Below are 22,898 nucleotides of genomic sequence, written 5' to 3'. Positions count from 1 at the left end.
TGATGAAGAGAGAGAAGAATGTGTTAGTGAATGGTGTCCAAATGAGGTGAGAGGCCTCTTCTATTTATACACTTTGATGTGGGTGAAGAGACACATCTATTGGGCTTCTTGAGCCTATATTAAGCTGAGGTCGACCTAAATAATTTGTACATGTGAGAGAATAAATTCTAAATCGCACTTTTGCTTGTCCAAATGAGATGATCTTTATATCAAGCTTGGACCTCTCGAAAAGAGGAATCCAACGCAATAATCGTCTCTATCATATGAGTTGTCCCAAGGTGGAATTTGACCCTAGTTGCCAATTTTAACAATATGACTCTCAAGACAACCAAATTATGACACAACATATGGGTTAAAATTCAAAAGACTTAATTAGAGAGGGGGATTAAATATTGTTTCTTTATTTAAATAAATATATACCAACCAAATCCCACATGGTGTAGAACAATGGGAGATATGGTGTATTGTTAAGGAACTCTTTGTGTAAAAGTCATTGGTTCAAAACTTGGTCTAGCAAACAAAAAAAAATGATATTCCAAAAAAAAACATTGAAGTCTTGATTCAAATTCCAAAAATTATATATATATATATATATATATATATATTAGTAAAGAGTGAAGACACATGAAGGAAGTCATAAGTAGAATAGATTATCATTGAAGTTTTAATTTGTGAATCTTTTGCACATATTATGCTCCTTTATCATTGGAAAAGTAAAAATAGGAATAAGTAAATCATGAACTATGAATTCAACAAAGAAGTCCATTATATATACTAAATGTCCTTTTTTGCAATAGAGTTCAAGTGGATGCAGGCCTTTTAAAACTATTTTCCAAAATTGTTAGACTATTTAGCACGAAAGGATATCAAGGGAACATGTAAATGCATAAACTAAATCACAAATTAATTTTCCCTCTGTGTGTACGTGTCATGGACCTATTGAAAGAATTATTTCCCCTAATAAAAATTAATGGGACTATTGAAGGAAAAAATATCAACAATGGTACTCATCCATGTGAAAAGACAATTACATTAACATTGATTTGCTAATTAGCTATCATTTTCAAAGTGAAGTATATTTGAACAAATAGATATTTTTAATCAAATGGACATGGAATAAGCAATCTCCAACTAAGAAGAAACGATTATATTTTCATATCCCAATACAATATTTAAATGTTGAGATAATTCTAGGTTCTCAATGGATGGAAACATTGAGGACCTTCATCTTAAATGCGAAGACGAAATTTTTGACGTTCTCCTATAAGAATGAAATGATAGCGTTGCGAGTTTTACAATGAACTCGAGCTAAGAAGCTCCCTCATCAAAAGACCTAAAGGATGTATCATATATGATCCTTCAAAATAACTAAAAGTTAATATTGCAAGATCACAAATAAAACAATTTAACAAGATTGTTGTTTATAAAGATAAATAATTTCTCATTTCAAGAACCACAATCAATGTTTTGTTGCTTGAATCATGATGCTAAAAATTGAATCATGAAAGAAAAAGTTAGAACAACTTACCATCAAGGAAACTTTGACCAATAAGAAACAATGATCGGTCATGTTGAATAAGAGAGATCATTGGATGTCAAAGTCCAAGGCGTTGAGAAACAAAATATAATAGATCTTAATGAACATCATAAATCATAAATATGCAAATACAATAGAAGGATATCTTCAAATTTTGAAATACAAATGGAAAAATATACAAGTGTCTCTACTAATAAAAATTCAGTTATCTACAAAGTGACACAAGTGTCAGAAGAAAATATAATACCAAAAGTGAATTAAGAAAATAATACAAGTATAAACAAGAAAGATCGTGTTACAAAGAAACCATATCAACACGCTAATCACAAGAATTGATATTGTAACAAATTAGTCTATCAACATTACTCAAATGAAGGCAATATTCAAACAACATTTCAAAGAATATTAAAACCAATGTAATTGGATATCAAAATAGTAGTCATCTTGGTAATCACAATACAAAAAGTTCATCTTGAGAGCCTTATAAACACAGTTCCATAGAAGATTGAATTATAGCAGTTAAACACTTCTACAATTCAACGATTATGCTCAACATTTTAAAGAATTATGACAAGGCATTGTGCATATCTTCAACCTCAAGAATAACGAATTATGCCAAGGCATTACAAGTCAAAATGAAGACAACATTTTCCATAAAGTTCTTTCAAAGTATCCTTGAAGGAAGAGACAATGTAATGAACATAACATATATAAATAAACAATAATAATAATGTAATGAACATAACATATATAAATAAACAATAATAATAATAATAATAGTTAGATAATTAAGAAAATAATAATAAGAAATAGGTAGCATCATAGTCTAATTGTTAAAGATAGCAATTAGATAAATTAAGGAAATAATAATAACAACTAGATAGCATCATAATTTAATTGTTAAATATAACAATGGGATACCTAATTGCTAAAGCCCTGCAAGAATCACAATCTATTTTTAATATTTATTTACGTCAACACGAGAAAAAAAAAATGTTATGTACTTTAATATCTAAATAAATAAATATATTATTTGAAAGTGGAGAGGTGTCGAGGAATTGTTGGTCATTGATAGTGTTATAATGTAAGATAATAGAGTTATAGCCCTAGGTCTTTTAGTATTTTGGTGTATCATTGTGATATCACTTGCGCCAAACCATTATAGATTCATGTTAACTTCGGATCTATCAACCGCCAACCATGATCAAATCTCTCAATATGCAAACTTCTTTTTCAATGCAAAATTTAAGAGATTTACACCTCGAGATTCGATTCCTCTCAAAGCTTGTAAATCTAGAGTTAAGATTAATCTATGCTAGTTCCTAATATTATTATGTATATTTATATATATTTCACATTTCTATATATATTTTTAACTTTATCAAAACCTTGATAATTCATGCAGTCACATATATATGTAGCATTTTTCTTTGACATGTTTTATAAAAAAAATATGTAATATGCATCGCATTGATGATATATATAGATAGATATATAACTTAGAAAAAAAAAAATCTAAATATTGAATTTTTTGTGTATTAATTAAATTTAAATATAAAATTCTAAAATATAATGGGTATATATATGAATCATTATTGTAATTTATATGGGCTAATGGATTATATATATATATATATAAAGTTTTCATAAGAGAATTAATTATATGTTCTGAAATATATATATATATATATATATATATATATATATATATATATATATTTTTTTACTTTTCATTATTTTTTGCTTTTCATTATTTTTTAATTGAGTTGATATTATGTTTTTCTATTATTTATCCCTTAATGGGTCACAAGTTAGGGCTTCACTTTCTTTATAGAAATAGGGGCTTTGCCCTTAATAGAGATCTCTAAGAGAAGTCTCTTTGGATTCTTGGATTTGCATATGAAATCCACTTGGGTGTGTAACTGCCCCATATGGTCTTTTTTGTATGCGTATTTATATTTTCATTATTGATTTCATTCTATTATTATGTTCAAATTCACGCTAATGTTTATTTTGAACTTTCTGGACATTGTAAGTGGTATTAGATGAGGGTTTACAAACCCTTGCATGGCCTTTAACTAATAATAACAATTAGATATGCAAATATATCAAAGGAAAAGAGAAAGAAGTTTGATGATAAGAGTGTGAAAAACATATTTATTGATTGTGAATTAGATGCGAAATTTTATATGCTTTATGACAGTGCTAAATATGTGGTAAGCCAGATGTCATTTTTTACTGAAGAGAGAGAGAAAAAAAAAAAAAAAGACGACGTGTGGAAGTGGGAAATGAAAGACAGATTTGAAACAAGAGATTGTGATGTGTTGGATTTAAAGCCCAAAGGACTTGTGAAATCCTTAAAATGCATGCAAAGTATTGCAAGAGAAAGGACCTCACAGAGTCAACTAGATATGTTGAATCTAATGTGTAGTGTTATGCTTCATTGGAGGATGTAAGAAAGATGGATGAATGAATCCATTGATCCACAAAATTGAGGAAATCATGTGAGAACCTCAACAAATAAAAATTGACAAGAAAACCATTCACTTACACATAAGAGAATTGAATTCCATGTGATTTGTATAGGTGATTTTGTGCAATTAATTATGGAAATACTACTTGGAAATAAGAAGAAACAAAATAGAATCAATCAATTGATATTGAATATTTTTCATTCATGAATAATGACTTGGACATTTACAAAGCCTCCACTAGACAAGAAGGTAGTTAGAATAAGAATGCATCCAAAAAGAAGTATTTAGTTAGAATAAGAATGCATTCAAAAAGAAGTATAAAATAAATGGATTTGTTGTATTGTGTAAGTCTTGATAATTAGAAAATGGATATACACAAGTTGAAGGTGTGGCTTAACACACAAAAAAAATGAAGTCATGCAAATTATTTTAATCATATTGTTGTTGGAAATTGTAAATGTGTTAGAAATAGATGTTCACTAGCTTGATGTGAAGACAACCTTTCTAAACTGCTAGTTTGAGGAGAAAATCTGCATGGAACATATAGAAGGTTATGTACAAGATGCATTTAGTGTGCAAATTGTAGAAGGTAGTGCCATATGAGTTGTAGTAGTCTTTCACAAGGCATTATGAACAAAAAGATGGATAGTTGATCAAAGAATGCTTCGAGCATGATCATAGATATAAATGTTGAATTCCTTCAAGATCTTCATGAGACTCTTTAATCTTTCAAATGGCTCTCTTTCTGCTACATCTATATAGAACTCAATAGGAAAGAAAACAAGCTTTCCAAGAAAGTATCATTTCTCCTAGCTAGATCTTTGGTATTTCCGGGTTTATTGATAGGGTCAAGACAGACTCTATGGACTTCCATCTCTGATTATTTGTGTGATTGAAGATAGGTGTTTTAGGAGGTGATGGCCTAAGTGTTACAAAGAAAAAACAGATGATTGTAATGCTCTTTTTTTTGTTGTGAAGGATTAAGGATATGTTGAATAGTTGTCTCAATGTAGTGAGAGTTAAAGGTGTCTTCATGGTCATGTCCCTGAAGGGTTTTCAAGTCCAGATCAGTCCTCTTTTTGCAAGCACAATATGTATATTCACATCTCTTGAATATATATATATATATATGTAAATGTTGAATCATGCTTATAAGCTTATTACTTAGTGTAGATGATACAATTGCAATAAGAAATGATATGTAGTCACTTGAAATGTTCAATTCAAAGTTAGAAACAAAGATATTAGAGATGATACATCATGGAGAGAGCCATTATTTTTTATCCACAAATGTACATGAAAACCATGAGATGCAGTTGAGTCATGGGAGGTGTTGAAAATATTCTCTTGAAATTTAGGATGAATGAATATAAAAACATAGCAATGACAATTAATGGTGAACACAATTCTTCAAGGGGCATGAATATAAAAATGTAGCATGGTGAAAAAGTCAAAAAATTATTCCTTGTTAAAAGCATAGTTGGAAGCATAACTATTCACTTTACCTTCAACCTTCTTTGACAAAAATGATTATATTTTAAATTAGAAAATGTGTCAGCTTTATTGGTCAGCATAATAATACCAAAATTATAGCAAAAAAATTATTGCGAGCATAGTTGGAAGCATGACTATTCACTTTACCTTCAACCTTCTTTGACAAAAATGATTATATTTTAAATTAGAAAATGTGTCAGCTTTATTGGTCAGCATAATAATACCAAAATTATAGCAAAAAAATTTCCAAAAACTTGTTGCAAGTCTTTCAAAGAAGCAATATTAGCCTTTATAGAGAATTCATTGTTTTACTTGTATAGACCCTATAAAAGAAGCATAATATTTTGCATGTAATACAATGCATAACAACCTAAATTACTAGAAACATGCACACTACTTGCTTCTTCATTTTCTTTTGAACAGTGTAAAGAATCCTAAGTGGCTCCAACCATATCCACATCCAACCGTGCTTGTTGAACAAAAGTTCTCTTCTTCGTTTTCCGGAGGCATGGAGATATCCTGAAATTTGAGGGCAATAGATTGAGCATTCCTAGGCATGCTTGTGATCACCTATCTTAAAATCACTTGAACATGAATTTTGCTAGTTACTAAAGTGATGGAGGTTCTATTATCTGCAATTACGTCCCCATGCCTATGAAAACTTGTGGATATCAGATCTCATAATAGGGACATTCCCATCTGACCATGACATTCTGTGTCTTATAGCCATCTGCAATGTAATTCAACAACAGGGACAAACATTTCCATTTTCCCCTCAATTTGCCAATGAATTCCTTCCAACCAAAGAAAGTCAAGCCCGTGACTCACTTCAATTTCACAAGGTGGCCTATTCCAATCCATAGTCTTTAGACCAAGACCATGGTTGCTTGTAATGTTATCAATGCATGAAGGGCAAGTTCAATTTGCCAATGAATTCCTTCCAACCAAAGAAAGTAAAGCCCACAACTTACTTGAATTTCACAAGGTGGCCTATTCCAATCCATAGTCTTTAGGCCAAGCCCATGGTTGCTTGCAATGCTATCAATGCATGAAGAGCAAGTTCAATTTATATTGAGAAGCCACACATCCACCGAGTCAGCCAAGCGTGAAGCAAACTAAACACAAGGAGGGATTGGTAGGGTGTCAAGGTTTCTAGGCCAAACACGAGACGAAGGATATCGTTCCAAGCTACAAGTAACCTACGATAAACCAAGACTTACTCTGCCTACAAAATTCATAATCCCACTACTCTCAAGGTTTTAACCAACTCTCCGCTTGATTATGCCTACTCTCTATTAAACCTAGAGTTTGTGGGGTACTCTGGAAGTTATGAAGGTTGTGTGTTCTTGTGATTTGATTGCCACCTGTGAATTGCCTTGAAATACGACATCCATGCAAAACTTTGGTTTGGACATTCTATTGAAAAATTAAGAAATTAGGGAGAAAGACAAATCCCCACTTTTTTTTAACGTTCACATGGCACATTTGAAGACCCTTACAATTACTAACTTGTTTTGAGCTCATAATATATGATACAACTCTAGCAAATAAGGCCTTTACATGTACCTTAGTCCAATTGATGAAGTTCCTATGACATAAGATTCCTAATTCTCCTAGAGTCCAAGATTCTAAGGCCTTGAAATGGAACAAACGCTTCAATCTAATTATTAGTGGCTCTACCCAACCCCCATTCAAAACTTCTTTCTAGATTTTCATCTGGTTCAAAGACAACCTCCCCACACCTACCCCACATACCTTCAATCTTCTTAATACAAATTAATCTTTGAAATTTTCCAATCTAATTTTGGTATATCACCTTATTATTTAATTGCATCACTCTTTCTCCTTTACCATGTCATGCATGACTATTCAGTTTCATTGCATATGAGTGTCTATCGGCTACAATGGTCAATTAAACCTTGAGTAAAATGATACACAATCAATTCAGCTCAAGGGATGCTGTTTTCAGGTGAGCACACATATTACAAATACTTCGAGACACACAAAAAATAAAGAGACATCAAGTAAGAACACTAATAAGATGTACTATTTTCTTTTAAAAAACACAAGCCTAAAACTATTAAATAACTTGGAGACTATCACTCTGAACCATAATGATAACACACGCTATATAATATTTAGACTGAGCACAGCTTCCCGCTGTACGCAAATACTAATTGCAGATATTCTAAGGTCAGTAGTATCAGAACCAAGCCAAATGGCAGTTATTAATTTTGCCAGAAATTGACCAAGCAGCTCAGTTCGATTATTCCATGTGCATCATATAGAACATGGCCCAGAAAAACACTGTAGTGATATTTCAGAGCAGATAAAGGAAAATAACCCAAATACATCCTTCATATTCCAAAAGATGATGTGATAATGCCCACAATACAACTATCCTCCGAAGGTCATGCTCAACTTATTTTAAGAAATGCCTTTGCTTTGATTAGTAACCACAAACATATGAAACTAAACCCATCTTCGGGTTACAGTTTCAAACAAAAAATGCTACAATTATTGACTTTTGTTATAATTAGTGGCCTGCCATACTTGTGGCTTTGACCAAAAATTACATAACTTCAAGAACTTTTATAAGTATCGTAGTTATATACAGATAGATGCAATCAGCTGAAAAAATCCAGCAGTATATTCCATCCTACCTGAGATTGAACCATCCTGCTTGCAGCAGCAACTTGCCATCAGACCATTACATGACAAGTTAGTAATTGTGCAAGCTTGGCCAATCTAGCAGTTACATAAACCGTATTACAAAACTGTGCTTGCACTGTATCCGTGTCATACAGATACCAAATTAGACTGCTGGCTAAGGGTTGAGGACAGGAATGCCCATTTGGAGCCTTGCTTAATCTGTGTAGCTATTAACATTTGGTCAAACTTTGAAACAGCATCCACCTCATGGCTGGAGTCTTGGGGCCAAACAGTGAATCCTTCAGCTGCCTTCCAGCAAATAAATCAAAAGGGCTCCCACAAAAACTATTGAATGGACGATTAATTTAACAGGAATACCCACATCAAAGGCTGCAAAATACAGACAACAAAGTTTGAAATTTTTAGAACTTAAACTTGAGAGAATTAATATAAAGCACACCGTATTACTTGCATAAATCCAAGAATACTCACATGAAGATGAGAAATGAGGGATATGTGAAACTGGAGGATTCCCCTGTGGAGACTCTGAACGTGGCTGCCTGCTGCTTTCAGGAGGCGAAACATTAGTAAAAGTTACAGGTGAGAACGGTGAAGATTTTGGAGAGGGAACCCTGGTGCCTGAGTTTGATGGAGATCTAGCAGTATCTGATGAAGGTCTGGAAATATCTGCATGACTTGGAGAATGAGATGGAGAAACAGGAGGAGAAGGTATGAACTGAAAGCCTGATGGTGAGGGGCCAGGAGAAGGCTTAGGAGAAATTGGTGGAAAATAAGGCCGGTGACTATGATATGTTGGAGATTTTAAAGGAGAAGCACTTTGGGAAGGAGGAGGTGGAGGAGACATAGTAATACTAATAGGTGCGGGGGCCACTCCTACATGGTGATCAATGTAAGGTGTGGGGGAAGGTGCACCATTTAATCCAGAAGCTGGAACATGTCTTGTATGATGTTGATGTTTACATTTGGAAGAATGAAAATCATGATGATGGTGACAATGAGATGGTGGAATATCATTAGAAGGTGTGTACGCATGATGATAGGACGGAGGCATAGCTTGTTGATGGGGAGCCTCTGGGACTGAAGTTGCAGGATAAGGAATTGATAGTGGCGCTGGTATTGGTGAAAAGGTAGAATGTGCTGGTGATGGCGATGGTGATGGTGACTGTGATGGCGACGGCGATGGTGATGAAGATGGTGCTAAATCAGGGTCTTTCAGATAAGATGACAACCTAATCTGCTTTACTTTACCAAAAAGAGTATTGTTTAGTCCCAAGTTCCCTACATCATTTCCAGTGATTTCTTGTGCCAATTGCTTTAGTCTTGGGGCTGTAAGACTCCCAACCACTGGCATGATTGATACCTCGACAATAACTGAGAGGTCCACAGTTGACCCATTTAGGTTTGTCAATTGAACATACAAATTCTGCATTTGCAAGCACCACAAGTATAGAAATTGTTATTACACTCGTCAACGCTAACTGAAAACTAAAACATTTATTCTCGAGGAAAAATGTAGATGACAAACCTCATCTGACCTAACATGTAAACCAGTCTTCAGTTGCTGCTTCAGCTGAGGTAGATTTTGCTGAACTTGGTAAATGCTGTTGAGCAGTGTGAAATTAAAAAGCACCTGCACACGTTGCAAAGGATAACTTGTCTGGTTTGTGGGCACAACCGTAATCCCTCCTGGGAACCCCAATACTTGGAAGTGGTAAGCTCTGCCAAATATATCAGATGACTTTAAAGATAGATTATACACCCCCAAGACTAAGAATTCAAAAGTCTCTTTTAGGACACTGAGGCTAGGTGAAGAAATTGATGTATTTTCTTGACTTGGTACGACCCCAAACACCACCTCCGTCTGGTTTGATTGAGCAGATAATAATATGATGATCACCTATGTGAAATTCAACACATTCAACATTAGCGGGAACAGAAAGAAGTCAGGCCTAACTGAATGATACTCAAAACAATCTGCAAGGCATACCTTTGCATCTGGAATGCCTATTTCATCCCATATGTCTGACTCCAACTCCAAAGCATGTGCATTGACTGTTGAAAAGGGTTTTGTGAGAATGAAGCTTGCTTGCACTCGGGCTGATGATAGCAACCAAAGTTCATCCCAATTAGAACGTGCATCACTAGCACCAATATAAATAGGCACTAGAAAAACAATTGATACCTTTTGCCAAGAGTTTGGCAGAAGTTAGAAAAGTTAGAGTGAATTCCAACTGCAAATCATAGGCATAAAATTTAATGTTCACTGGATATAGTCACAAATGATCGTTTTTCTTTCAGCTTATGATGAATAAAAAAGCATAGAAATAGTTATAAACATCAGTACTAAAAGTTGAAGAACGTTCAGGAAGCCCTCAAAGTGAATATTTTGATAGCCTTAAAACAATTTAATGGCGGTTATTGTGTATCAAAAAAATTAAGATACGTTTTGCTGCTCAGTGACGAGTCTCTACCAGGTTTGGTTCCTTCTTTAGAAGAACAAAACAAAGTGCTAGAGGAAATCTATTACAGAGGAGAACTAGATTATAAATCTTACTTTGATTTTGGTAAATATTCAAATATATAGCCCTAAGTCATAATATACAATAAAACAATTGATATCCGTACCTTCCTAACGACAAGTTCACTTGCAATACATACCTAGGATACACACAACATATATAATTATTCATATATTAGGATGGAATCTGGATCTACTGAATCCCATTAGCAGTTTACTGCTTATTGGAGATTAGCCGGCTTCCCAAAATAAATGTTCGAATGCATTTACTTGAAAATTCAGAGACATAACGGTAAAGCTTAAACTTCTTTCTTCTCATACTTTGGCATCTCCAAAAGATTTTGAGTAAGTTTTATCATTTTAATTTAATATTAGGAATGAATATTCTTATCTAACGTCCAAAATATATCTAAACACAATAATAAGAAGAGGATAATAATAATAATACAATAGCAGTAGTAATATAAAACCCTAACTACGATAATCATAAATACATCAGTAATAATGATATTATTAATCTATTAGCTCTTAGAGACATAACTATTCATTCAAGAAGTATGATGATATATAAATACACCACCACTTATTGTGACAATCTCCAGCTGTGCCAATGGTGTTGTTGCTTGAGGTGTTATCATGCAAATCTGCACCAGAAAACCTGCCTAATAATTATACACAACCAACCTTATCATCCTATCATCGTTGGAAGCATCTCCATTCAGATTGGTATTTTTCCAATCTTGGGGGGGTGTCCCTAGGCAATGTATGCTGTTATCAAACTAAGATTTTGGCATAAAACTCCAACTAATTAGCACACAATAAAAGCTCGCTCTTGAACTGCCAATAAGCAATCTAAAGTGAGTTAAACTTGAAAAAAAGATTGGTTGATCTCGGATCCTAAGGATAGTTATAACAACAAGTTTAATAGACATGAGAAAAAGTGAATGTGCACATTAGGTGAAGAAGATTCAAAATAAGTGCACTGTAAACGACCATGACACTGCAAACCAACTTAATCAATGATATCCAATAGATTCAAGAGTTAGAACAAAGCATAATTTTACCAAATCACATAGCACTCAAGAGATTGATTGTATCAGAGGTGACAAGTGCCATGGATCTCCTTGCTTGAAGTGGCGGAAGTGGTTTAAGATCTGGGAGGATGGAAGAGTGAAGCATTGTCCACTGCTACAGTCTTCTCTGAAAGAATACTGTCTAACCTCCTTTCCGTCCTCTATTTCTGCATATATAGAAGCTCACTCTAAGGGAATCAATTTCTGTCCTCTTTTTGCATATATATAGAAGCTCACTCTAAGGGAATCAATTTGCCCTTACTACCACTGGATGAAAGCAAGAAAAACATGCCAAATTCTGTCATCCTTTGCATGGCTGCCCACTGAGTTTTTTGTTGTATTTGCAGGTTTTCCTCTTCTGTTTTAATCATTTTTCCAATCTTTATTTCCTTCTATGCAAACATAATTGGTGAAAACCTTCTACTTTAATTGTTTTAGTTTTTGTGGAGTTGGCAATCATTTTCAAGCTAAATAATTGGATAAAGCTGAGCTTTAAGCTTTTCTTGAAAAAACAGCATGGTAACTTTGCATGTTTGCCAATCGAAATTGAAAAAGTCGAGTTAGGGAATAACACACTTTATTTGAAACTTAAATTTAGGCTAGATAGAATTAGCACATGCCAAATGTAGCCAAGAGGTCAAACTAGGTTGTGAAGTGGTCAAATTTAGCATATAGAATCAAGGTTTGGAAAATCAATCTTGACAAGAATGACATATCATACTTGAATTAGGGTTTTGACATGAGTCAAACTCGGTCTTCTCATGCAAAATGGACATCCTCACTAAGCTGCCACATGTCACCCTGGGAGAAAATCCACTTGCACAACACTGTTATTGACTCATAACTCTTCACCCACTGGAAACCTTAAACCACTCCACACTACATGTCGAGAACCTAAACATTCAAACCATACGGATACCTTCGATAAATAGAAACTACTAGTTATAGATGTGCCCAAAAAAGAATCTTCCTCCATAAAAAGGAAAAAAAAGTAAGACTGAAGAGTACTAAAGAGATGGAACATAAATGTATCTTCTAAAAAAGCAGGCAAGATTGATCATCTCAAATGCAGTAAAAGAAATCTCATTAGACTCACCTTTTTACAAGGATCGAGAATATTTAATCATCTTTACAATGCGGGCTCTTACTCTCAGAATACTAGAAAAAAACAAACTACTAAATAGCAATCTTATAGAATCTAATGAAACTGACTTTGGAAGGAGCCTTGATCTATGTCAATGTCTACATGCATCTAAAATGAGCCCAGCATTATGGAATCTCGTTGGATCTTAACGCTCTAGTTGCACAAGTACTAATAGGGGATAACATGAGGGCAATGGTATTTCAAGCTACCCACCAAAATTTCAATCTCCCCAAGGGAAATCATCATCGTCCTCTTTGTCAGCTTGCGCTGCAGCAACCTTCGAGTCAGACTTCTCTTCTTTGCCCTTCTTCTTCTGAGGGCACTGCGTAGCGAAATGACCCATTTCTCCGCATCTGAAGCATCTGACTTTGGATATGTCCTTCTTTCATTTCTGCTGCCTTTGATGCCTTGCTGATGCGAGAGTCGCATCCTCCTCTTCCTCCTTGATTCTGACCCCTTTGCTGTTGCTTCCCACCTTGGTCCATCATCTGATCTCTTCCTGTCGAAGCGATGCCCACATCTCCTCCCAATAGGGAAGAGAAGCCTTGCCCAAGAGGCTTTGGACAAAGGTTTCCCAGTCTTCAGAGACTACATTCAGGGCAGTCCTGACCATAAATTCAGCATCTAGTGTAGCCCCTATGGAAGTTAGCTAGTCACAGATCCTTTGCAACCTGAGAAGGAAGGGATCGATTTCTTCTCCCTTCTACATCTAAAACTGTCTCAGTTGACTCTCAAGCAACATCTTCCGCTGAACGGAAGTTCCCTTGTACAATGTGGTCAAGGCCTCCCACATTTCCCTTGTTGTGTCCTTCTCAGCAATATGTGGGATCACATAATCCTTGACCCTATCCAATATCATGCACTTTGCTTTTCCCTAAGCCTCCTCGTACTTTTGAGAGGATCAACATCAACCGGAATAGCAAACGTCTTCAAGGCATAATCCTTGATGTGATGTTTATCCAAAACTGTCAAGATCCTGCCCTTCCAGATGACGAAGTTGGATGCTCCATCCAACCTGTCCTTATCCCTCAATCCTTTAACAACCATCTTTGCTCAAATGAATGTTGAACTGGTTCTCTTCTCCCTCTTTCATTGCTGCCCCAACAAAACTTGGATCTGGATTTCTTTGGCACTAGAAATCCTCTAAGGAACAAGCTCCCTTTGAATTTCGATTTCCTTCACAGAAATCCTTCTGCCAACCACTGTCGAACCACCCCTCTTTGATCTCTCTAAGTTGCTGCTCAGTACTGGATCTAGATTTCTTGGCAAGAAATCTTTTGAAAAACTAATTGCCTCTACTTTGCTTCTACCCCACTAGGTACCATTATGCACCAACAAAATTAGCACCCCACCAACAACTCCAGATAAAATTTGCGCTGCACCCCTAACCACTGGAACTGGAAAACCGAGTGCGTTGCCCTCTGCAACAACAGCATCACCCAATCAAGCTAACACAAGCTCTACGTGAGACCTCCTTGGTCACTGCATCACCTCTCCTCTGCTCTCTTGGCCTGAAACTGCGTTGTCTCTCAAGATAGTTGTCTTCACGCACAGATTTTTCGTTTGTCCTTTCGTTGATGGCTTCAATCCTCCTTGATTTGCAATCGCTCTGATACCATGTGAAAATTTATGAATCTAAAAAATCAAAAATCCTACTACAGTAAACTGATTTGCATTACCTACTTGTGTTCTTCATTTTAACAAGTTATTTTCAAAATTATTCAGAAAATATTAATGCAAATACACTACAGCCTACACCAATATACAGATCAAGTACTGAAAAATAAATGAGACAACCACATAAAGGACACTTATTTTTGGACTAAACGTCCCCGGAACCCAATGCGGGAAAATCGGTGCAGTAGATATGAGGGTTTTATTATTATGCAGATTTTTTAATACAACTTGGGTGCCAAATCTGACTCACCCAATAGAGAATAAACTCGACAGAAGTACATCTATCCGAGACAGATATTCTGGCAAATCAAGCAACTGGATAAACAAACCCCACAAGCGACTGCGTTATCCCCATTGTTGTGCAGCGATGGTTGCTCCCAGCTCTGCGCTGCAATTGCGACACCTCCTCTAGGAGCTGCGTCACCCCCGCTAGTGAGCCTTCTCAGCTCATAAATCGATCTGCTAAACTGATGCCCGATCCGTCTCACAGAAACCCCAGCGCTACCTCTAAGGGACTACGTCAGCCCTCCAGCCTCTGCGTCACCCTCCTAGAGCTGCGTTGTCTCTCCCTGGTGTTGTGTTGCCTCTCTGTTATGTATTCTCAGCCTTGGACGAAAGTCCCATTGCCGCACTGCCCCTCTCTGCACTAGAAGCTCACTCTAAAATCCTCGGCAAACCACAGCCCAGAATTTCGATCTAGCTCAAGTGTTGCTCCTACTGTGTGTGTTCTCCAACTGACCCCAAGCCTTCCTTTATATTTTTCCTGTTGAGAAATCAATGGTCGTGATCTAATCTCTAATCAACGGCTAAGATTAAATTAGACTTTATCCTCGTCACTTAGAAGCTTCTCACCCATATTTACATTAATTCACTTTAGTTATTTTAATTTCCTGAGTTTTAACTTAGGCACCATTAAAAATAATTAATTATTTGAATAACATGCACTCCGGGTGGAATTTCTCCAAATGATTTCTGAGTCTTGGAGATCTCATGTGTTCTAGCCCCTCCACAAAATTTCGGAGCTAGAGCACATCCGATGCTACCCAAAAATCAACATCTGTATGGACTAAACCTTCTGGGAAAAACCACTCAAACTTACCCTAGACAAAATTAAATCATTTAATTGAAAATTTAAAAATATTTTTGGTTTTATGCAAAAATGCCATACACCAGTGATGATACTGCATCAGACTCCACTATTACAAAAGAAGTGAGCATGCTACTCATAGGATAACACACAAACCAACAAAAAAAAAAAAAAAAATCAATGGCCTTTTGCCTCAACCAACTTCAACTACAAACACTCATACTGCTTCCTTCTTACCTCAATTTTGTTGATTTTTGTAGCTATGACCAGTCTTCATAATTAATATTTTTAGCCCTCCAAATATATGTAATAAGTAAAAACAAATATAAGACATGTTCTTCATGTCGGTTTCAAGAAGAGGGAATTTTGAATTTACAAATTTAAACTTTTGGCTCCTAGAAGATCAAGTCGGCCAAGCATGTAGAGACACCCATTCAGCCTCCCAAAAAAGACTATAAATAGGCAACTCGTTCTCCACTTCATGACACGAAGTCGGATCACCATCTGAGGTAGAATAAGGACGAGTTTCTGAGGCAGCAAGACGAGTTTCTGGGCAGCAAAATGAATTCTGGGCAGAAGCCTGAAATTCCCTGAGGTAGCAGTAGACTGAAATTTTCTGAGGCAGCAGGCCAAAATTTCAAGAGGCCAAAATTTTAGGAGGCCAAATTTGTCTCTGTTTGACCAGGTTTGACCTGGGTATGCTTGTGGTCAGTTTGACTTTGTTTTTGACTGGAAGATCAGATTGTATCTCTTGTTGAATTGAATGATTTCTCTAACAAAAGGTTGTTGGGTTTTCCCCCATGTGGGTTTTCCCAAGGTAAATATTTGTGTCTCTTGTGTTTGGGTGTCTCTTTATGATCCTACTGTAATTATTTGTTATACTGTTGAGATCTTTTGTGTAATTGCTTAATGATGAATGTGAATACAAATGGATTTAACTAAGAAATCGTCAGAAGTAATTATCAGATTAGAAGGTCTTGAAAAATCAGGATGGAATCAGAGCAAACTTCAAGGAGCAACCATTAAAACTGTAGCCAAGGATGGTCAAGAAAAGTCAAGATCAGGATGGTTTTGATTCTCTCTAAAGTTCAGGATGATAAAAGATAGTTTTGGGAAATCTGAGACTTTGATTGTGTCCTAGAAGAGAGACAAAATCTTTTTGCTAGACAAGGAAGATACTCTACTTAGCTTCTGATCAATTTGCAAAGAATTTAAGTTCTGTTTATAGGGCCGAAAAAAAAAAGAGTCTGGAAAAACCTCAATACTAATTGCAGAAGGCCGAAATGCCTCACAAAACTTGTCAAGTTTATTTGTCAGAATATAAAGCACAATAACAACAGTTACATTAACTATCATGCCTCAACACCTGGGATATTGTATAATCTTTCGAAGCTCAGCAATAGTTTTCTAGAGCCATTGATTCTTCAATCTTCATATTGTTACAGCCTGACCGTTTTACACTGATGATTGATGTGTTTGCATTAGTATCATAAGCAGAAAAGAAATATTCTTCTAAAGTGAGTGGAAAAAAAATTGAGATCACAAATCTAATATTGATGAGGTTCCTGTGAAAAGGTTTAGAAAAGGTTTAGGCCGCTAGCATTCCTGTGCAGAAATCATCTAATAACATTTGGTTCCTACACATCAAATTTTAGAAGGATCCAGTCAGAGTGACCAGGATGAGGATCAAAATTTATCTAAAGACCCTTTGCAAGATTGATCTGTGTTTTTTTTTTGTTTGCATGCATTGGGAGAATGGCTATAATCCATTTGTGAGGAAGGGCTCCTGGAAGACAAACCTTCATCCCATGAGCAAATTTCTCATAATATTTCAGATTTTTAAAAGGGCTTGGTAAAGAGGGAACCAAGGCTAGCCTTTTTTGGCCACACATCTAGGGCCAAGTTTGGCAGCAAAGAAATTGCGGTCAAGACCTCTTTCAAGGCTGTTGAAGAGCAGAACGTAGTAGTAGACGTATTTTGGCTACAAGTTTAACAGAGTGATTAGGGCAGAGTTGAAAAAACAAGTTCTTGACTGAAGAATTCTAATTACGAATACAAGAATTGGTGAAGGAGGCCGCAAGCCTAGAAGAGGCCAAAAGCCCCTCTTCAGTGAGCATAAGGAAGCATAATTTTATGAAGACTAGCCAAGGCATTGCTTGGGTTATTAAGAGCTATCAAATGAGAAGATGTGTTGGTCTGAAAGACAAGGTCAAGACTCCACATAATTGATCGCTGACTCTATTGTTATTCACATTGCTCAGCAATAGACCGTGGTTCAATAATAAATCATTGATTGAAGTGTAGCTACATGCGCAAGTATACGAAGCAGTTAATTGTGGATTTGATAAAGGCACAAGAACTTACAACTGTGGGTTTGATATGATGACTATGGGTATGATCTGATCAAGGAACGAGTACATTGTGTGAAAATCATATTGATCTGATTCAATGCATGCGTGGATAAGCAGAGATGTCCCAATGTTTGGTGATCAAAATGCGTGAGACCCAGTGCATGGCTGATCTGGAATAATGTGTAAAGTTGGGAACCTTGAATGTTGTTCACTGATTGTCCTAAATGGTTTCGTGCTGGAAGACAGACCTAATTCGATTCGCTGTAGCATTGCACTAAACTGGTACAAAAGTACTTGAAGTAGATGACTTGAGTTATTGGTTGATAGTGAAATCATTTCTGTTGGTCTGGTTCTTGCTCTGATATGATAGGGTAAGGAGAAAAGGCTCTCTCACATATAAAGCCATAACTCTTGTGCTGAAGTGTGACCCCTTCTTAGAGGAACTGATAGATTTAGGGTTTCTTATACCCAAGAATATCTAAAGATTATAACTTGAATCAGGGTTTGTGAAACCCTAGTTCATATCCAAGGATGCCAAATACTAGAAAGAGCTCATTGTCTTGCAGCTGAGTCTTTGACGTAGATGGACAGATTCCGCTGAATAATGAAACCCTAGCTCATGCCAGGAAGGAGAGGCAGCAACATGCATTAATGATTGATGACGAGGACGAAGATGATGAGTTTGCAGACAGATTGCTCTGATTTCTGCAAAGAAAGCAAGGAACAAGAGGGAGCTAACAAATTTCCTCAAAGATAATGAGGGTTGCAGTTACATCGTAAAGGCTGTCAAGGCTTTGAAAGCATTGGGAAGAGTGAAGCAAAGCCTGTGACAAGAGGATTCTCCAAAGAATGATTTGTGTTCAAGAGGGGCGAACTGTACTGATAGCTCCTAGTTTAGAGGGAGCAGGCAGGAGAGCAAATGCTATGATGGAGGAAATTGTGCTGAAGAGAAATCAGTATATCTACAAGATCTAGCATGCAGCAGATGGCAAAATACAGAAGTACAAAGCAAGGATTCTCCCAAGACGAGGGAGAGGATTATGAGGAATCGTTTGCTCCAGATATCAGACTGAAGAAAGCCTTGTACGGGCCTTGAGCATGATAGATGGATATCTGATGAGTCCCGATTGATCTTGTTATCATATGACTTGTTTCTGACGGGAGCAAGAGGACCCACGTGATACAGGGAGCAGCAGTGGCAGGACGATTTGCTTCCGTGATGAAGGGAGCAATGAAGCCTTGCTTTGATGTCAGAGGGAGTTGACCTCTAAGTTTGAGATAAAGGATCTTGGTTGTATACATTCTTAGAACTAGAAGTGTGGCAGAAGTCGGGTAAGCATATTATCATGATCCTTCAGAGAGTTGGGATGATAGACAGTCAGTCCATGGTCACTTCCATGGTAACTAATCTAATGAAGCTAAGTGGTAGAGGGAGCATCCATATTGCTACAACAGGATCTGTTTCAATGTCAAAGGGAGCACCCAGTCAAGGTGACCGGAAAGTAGTTGTGGCACAACATGTGTTGAGGTATCGGCATTGTACAGTTGGATGTGAATTGAGAAGTACAACTACAAGGATGTATAGATTCAGATTGTGCAAAGAGTGTTGAAGACAGGAAAAGCACATCAGGATGATGATTTATTTTAGATTCTGCTTGGGCAAGAAATAGACATTTGTCGCACTCGGGACTACAAAAGCCAAGTATATTGCAGCTAGTTTGGGTGACATTCTCACAAAGCCTCTATCTCAGGGTGATGTTTGTACACTTCAGGGACAAGCTTAAGAAGTTTGTACACTTCAAGGACTAGCTTGAGAAGTTTGTACACTTCAGGGACAAGCTTGAGAAGTTTGTAAACTTCAAGGACAAGCTTAGATTAGTTGAGAATCCTTCCCTCAGTCAAAGGGAGTGTAAATGTTGCAGCATCAAGGGGCAGACATTCTCCCTAGGTCAGGATATTGACGGGTCAAAGTTATTGACCAAGGACCATGTAATGTGGCTAGGGAAGAATGGCCCAAAGAGCAACAAGACATGGAGTACTACCCATGGCATCAAGCAGGAGAGTTACATTCAATTAGCGTGCAGGAATGGTAATAGCCCAGGGTTTCACCATAGGTCACAAGTGTTGACCAGGTTCCAAGTTAGGACTTGGATAATTGGTGTTGATGCGGGATGCTTTCCACGAGTAATGGGTAGATACATCAACATAGCTAGCTCATTCAACCTTTCTTAGAGAATTGTTCAACAAGAGAACACCTTTCTTAGAGAAATTGTTCAACAAGAGAACACCTTTCTTAGAGAAATTGTTCAACAAGAGAACATTTAAAGAAGTCATTATGAATACCTCCCTAGCTAAGAGGGAGTGTTGATTTTTGTAGCTATGGTCAATCTTCATAATTAATATTTGTAGCCCTCCAAATATATGTACTAATAAATATAAGACATGTTCTTCATGTGGGTTTCAAGAAGAGGGAATTTTGAATTTACAAATTTGAATTTTTGGCTCCTAGAAGATCAAATCGACCCTCCTAATGTTCAAGTTGGACAAGCATATAGAGACACCCATTTGGCCTCCCAAAGAAGACTATAAAGAGGCTACTCATTCGCCACTTCATGACACCAATTCAGATCACCATTTGAGGTAGAAAAAGGACAAGTTTTTGAGGCAACAAGACGAGTTTCTGGGTAGCAAAATAAATTCTGGGCAAACGGCCAAAATTACCTGAGGTAACAATACACTGAAATTTTCTGAGGCAACAAGACGAAATTTCAGGAGGCCAAATTTTTCTCTGGTTGACAAGGTTTGACTTGGGTATGCTTGCAGTTAGTCTGACTTTATTTTTTTACTGGAAGATCAGATTGTATCTCTTGTTGAATTAAATGATTTTTCTAAGAAAAGGTTGCTAGGTTTTTCCCCCATGTGGGTTTTCCCAAGGTAAATATTTGTGTCTCTTGTGTTTGGTTGTCTCTTTATGATCCTACCATCGTTATTTGTTCTATTGTTGAGATCTTCTATGTAATTGTTTAATAATTAATGTGAAAACAAAAGCATTTAACTAAGAAATCATTAGAAGTAATTATTAGATTAGAAGGTCTTGAAAAATCAACAAATTCTTCAAACATTGCTTAATCATTCCATCTCCCACCTTCTCATATTTCCCATCTACAGTGAGTCTTGTTGCAAGCACCTTTCCAACACCTAGAATCATCATCTTTTTCTCCCCCATCACTCTTCTTCGTGACACTCGAGACTTTTTTGCTACAAATGTCATCTAAACTACTCATTCACCTCTTTATGGAAAACTACCAACCAATACCTCCTAGAACATATCATTATCTTCTACAATATCATTGCCCTCTACCTTCACAACAACATAACAAATCTATAGCTTCTCAACTTCCTTCACCAACTTCATTATCAAGCACAACATCACTTTGTTATTCCCCCCTTTTTTCCTTCTTCCATCAGATGCACCTAAACTTCTTTCCAACTGGTAAGTATTCATTTTATCATTGTGGATAACTCCTCTACACACTACCAAAGTCTTCCTAATAGGATGTGGCATTCATCCATGCATCATACAACACATTATCATTGCAGCCTTCACTATGGAAGTCAATTAGACACTACTCAAACATAATGACCTATGCCCCTTCTACAACCATGACACATTATGTGCATTTGGGAGTACACTTCAAATTTACTTTTGAATAACCTAAGTGGAAATTAAATTCCTAGTGCATCCTCCAGCTACAATTAAATTACAACACTTACCTCCAGCTTTACTCTTGTCCTTGAAAATATTTTTTCATTGCATTGGTTATTTCTCAATCTCCCTATCTGGCTACAACAACATTATTTGCAACATCAACTTCTCTCATTGTTCATTGTAATGGGGTGACCTTATTTGCTATTGATTTTGTTGTTTCAACAACATGTGCCCTTACATCTTGTCTTCATTGATCACTCTACCTCTTTGGATACTCATACACTCAACATCCATGGGCTCAGCATTGAAAACAAACTCCATCAAATTTGCCACTTCCACCTCTATCTTTCATTGAATCACTTCCTCTATATAGGCAACGTACCTCCTTCCAACAAGCTAATCTATAGTGTTGACACTTGCCTCCTCATCTTTCTTCTCTCTAAGTTGTCCTCTTCCAACTGCTTGTTTTCTTGCCCTCAAACTCTACTTCTAGTCAACTTTTTCTCAACTCTTAGGGCTAACTGATAAGCCTAAGCTACTAAATGAACACATTAAACTCATCTTGAATATTAAATTAAACACAATTTACATGCCTAGGAATAGACTCAAGGCTCTCCTCACTTTGTCTTGACCTTATGGACAACATATAGAACTTTACCTATATTCTTTCATTGGCATCTCCATCTACTTCAAGCTATGCAGTATTCATAAAAAATTATAACAATAGTCGACATGAAGAAATTTTCCCTTCAACCTGGCCACCATTCTATCACAATTCTTGAACCTTTCTCCTTCCCCTTCATTTGTTGATCCAACTGCAACTTATCCCACCACAACAACGCATGACTTTTCAACTTTGTGCATGTAGACTTTACTTTCCTAGATTCCTCAATCCCCTCAAATTCAAAAAAAATCCCCATCCCTCTAATCAATCAACTCCTTGAGGTTTAGCTTCATTACACACAAAGTATCCAATCTAGATTTTCCTCCCAAACCTTTGATAGCTCATCATCCTCTTTTCAATTTCAACTTCTCACTTGAGTTCTTGTCTCACAACTTCAAAGAAAAAAACCCTAGAACTTAACCTAAACAAAACAAAATATTTGAACCAAAATTTGAAAATATGTTTGGTTTTACATAAGATTGCCTTACCTCAAGGAT

The 22,898-nt window shown here is 36.3% G+C and overlaps 1 protein-coding gene across 1 annotated transcript in view; it reads right to left on the bottom strand.

Moving 5' to 3' along the window:
- Positions 1-7,845: 7,845 nt before the first annotated feature.
- Positions 7,846-22,898, bottom strand: part of LOC149175059 (uncharacterized) — a 37,020-nt gene continuing 21,967 nt past the window's right edge. Inside the window, exons 2-5 of the mRNA XM_089419507.1 lie at positions 10,166-10,275; positions 9,704-10,075; positions 8,650-9,601; positions 7,846-8,547 (exon numbers count right to left, since the gene is read on the bottom strand). Of these exons, the coding sequence (XP_089275633.1) occupies positions 8,459-8,547; positions 8,650-9,601; positions 9,704-10,075; positions 10,166-10,275 (1,523 nt within the window). The 3' untranslated portion in view covers positions 7,846-8,458. The remainder of the gene's footprint in view (positions 8,548-8,649; positions 9,602-9,703; positions 10,076-10,165; positions 10,276-22,898) is intronic.

The sequence above is a fragment of the Pinus tabuliformis genome, chromosome 4_1 (genome assembly GCF_031772625.1).
Source record: "Pinus tabuliformis cultivar Carrire ecotype Pingquan chromosome 4_1, CPIR1, whole genome shotgun sequence".
NCBI classification, from domain to species: Eukaryota; Viridiplantae; Streptophyta; class Pinopsida; order Pinales; family Pinaceae; genus Pinus; species Pinus tabuliformis.
This window is presented reverse-complemented; position numbering and strand designations above follow the sequence as displayed.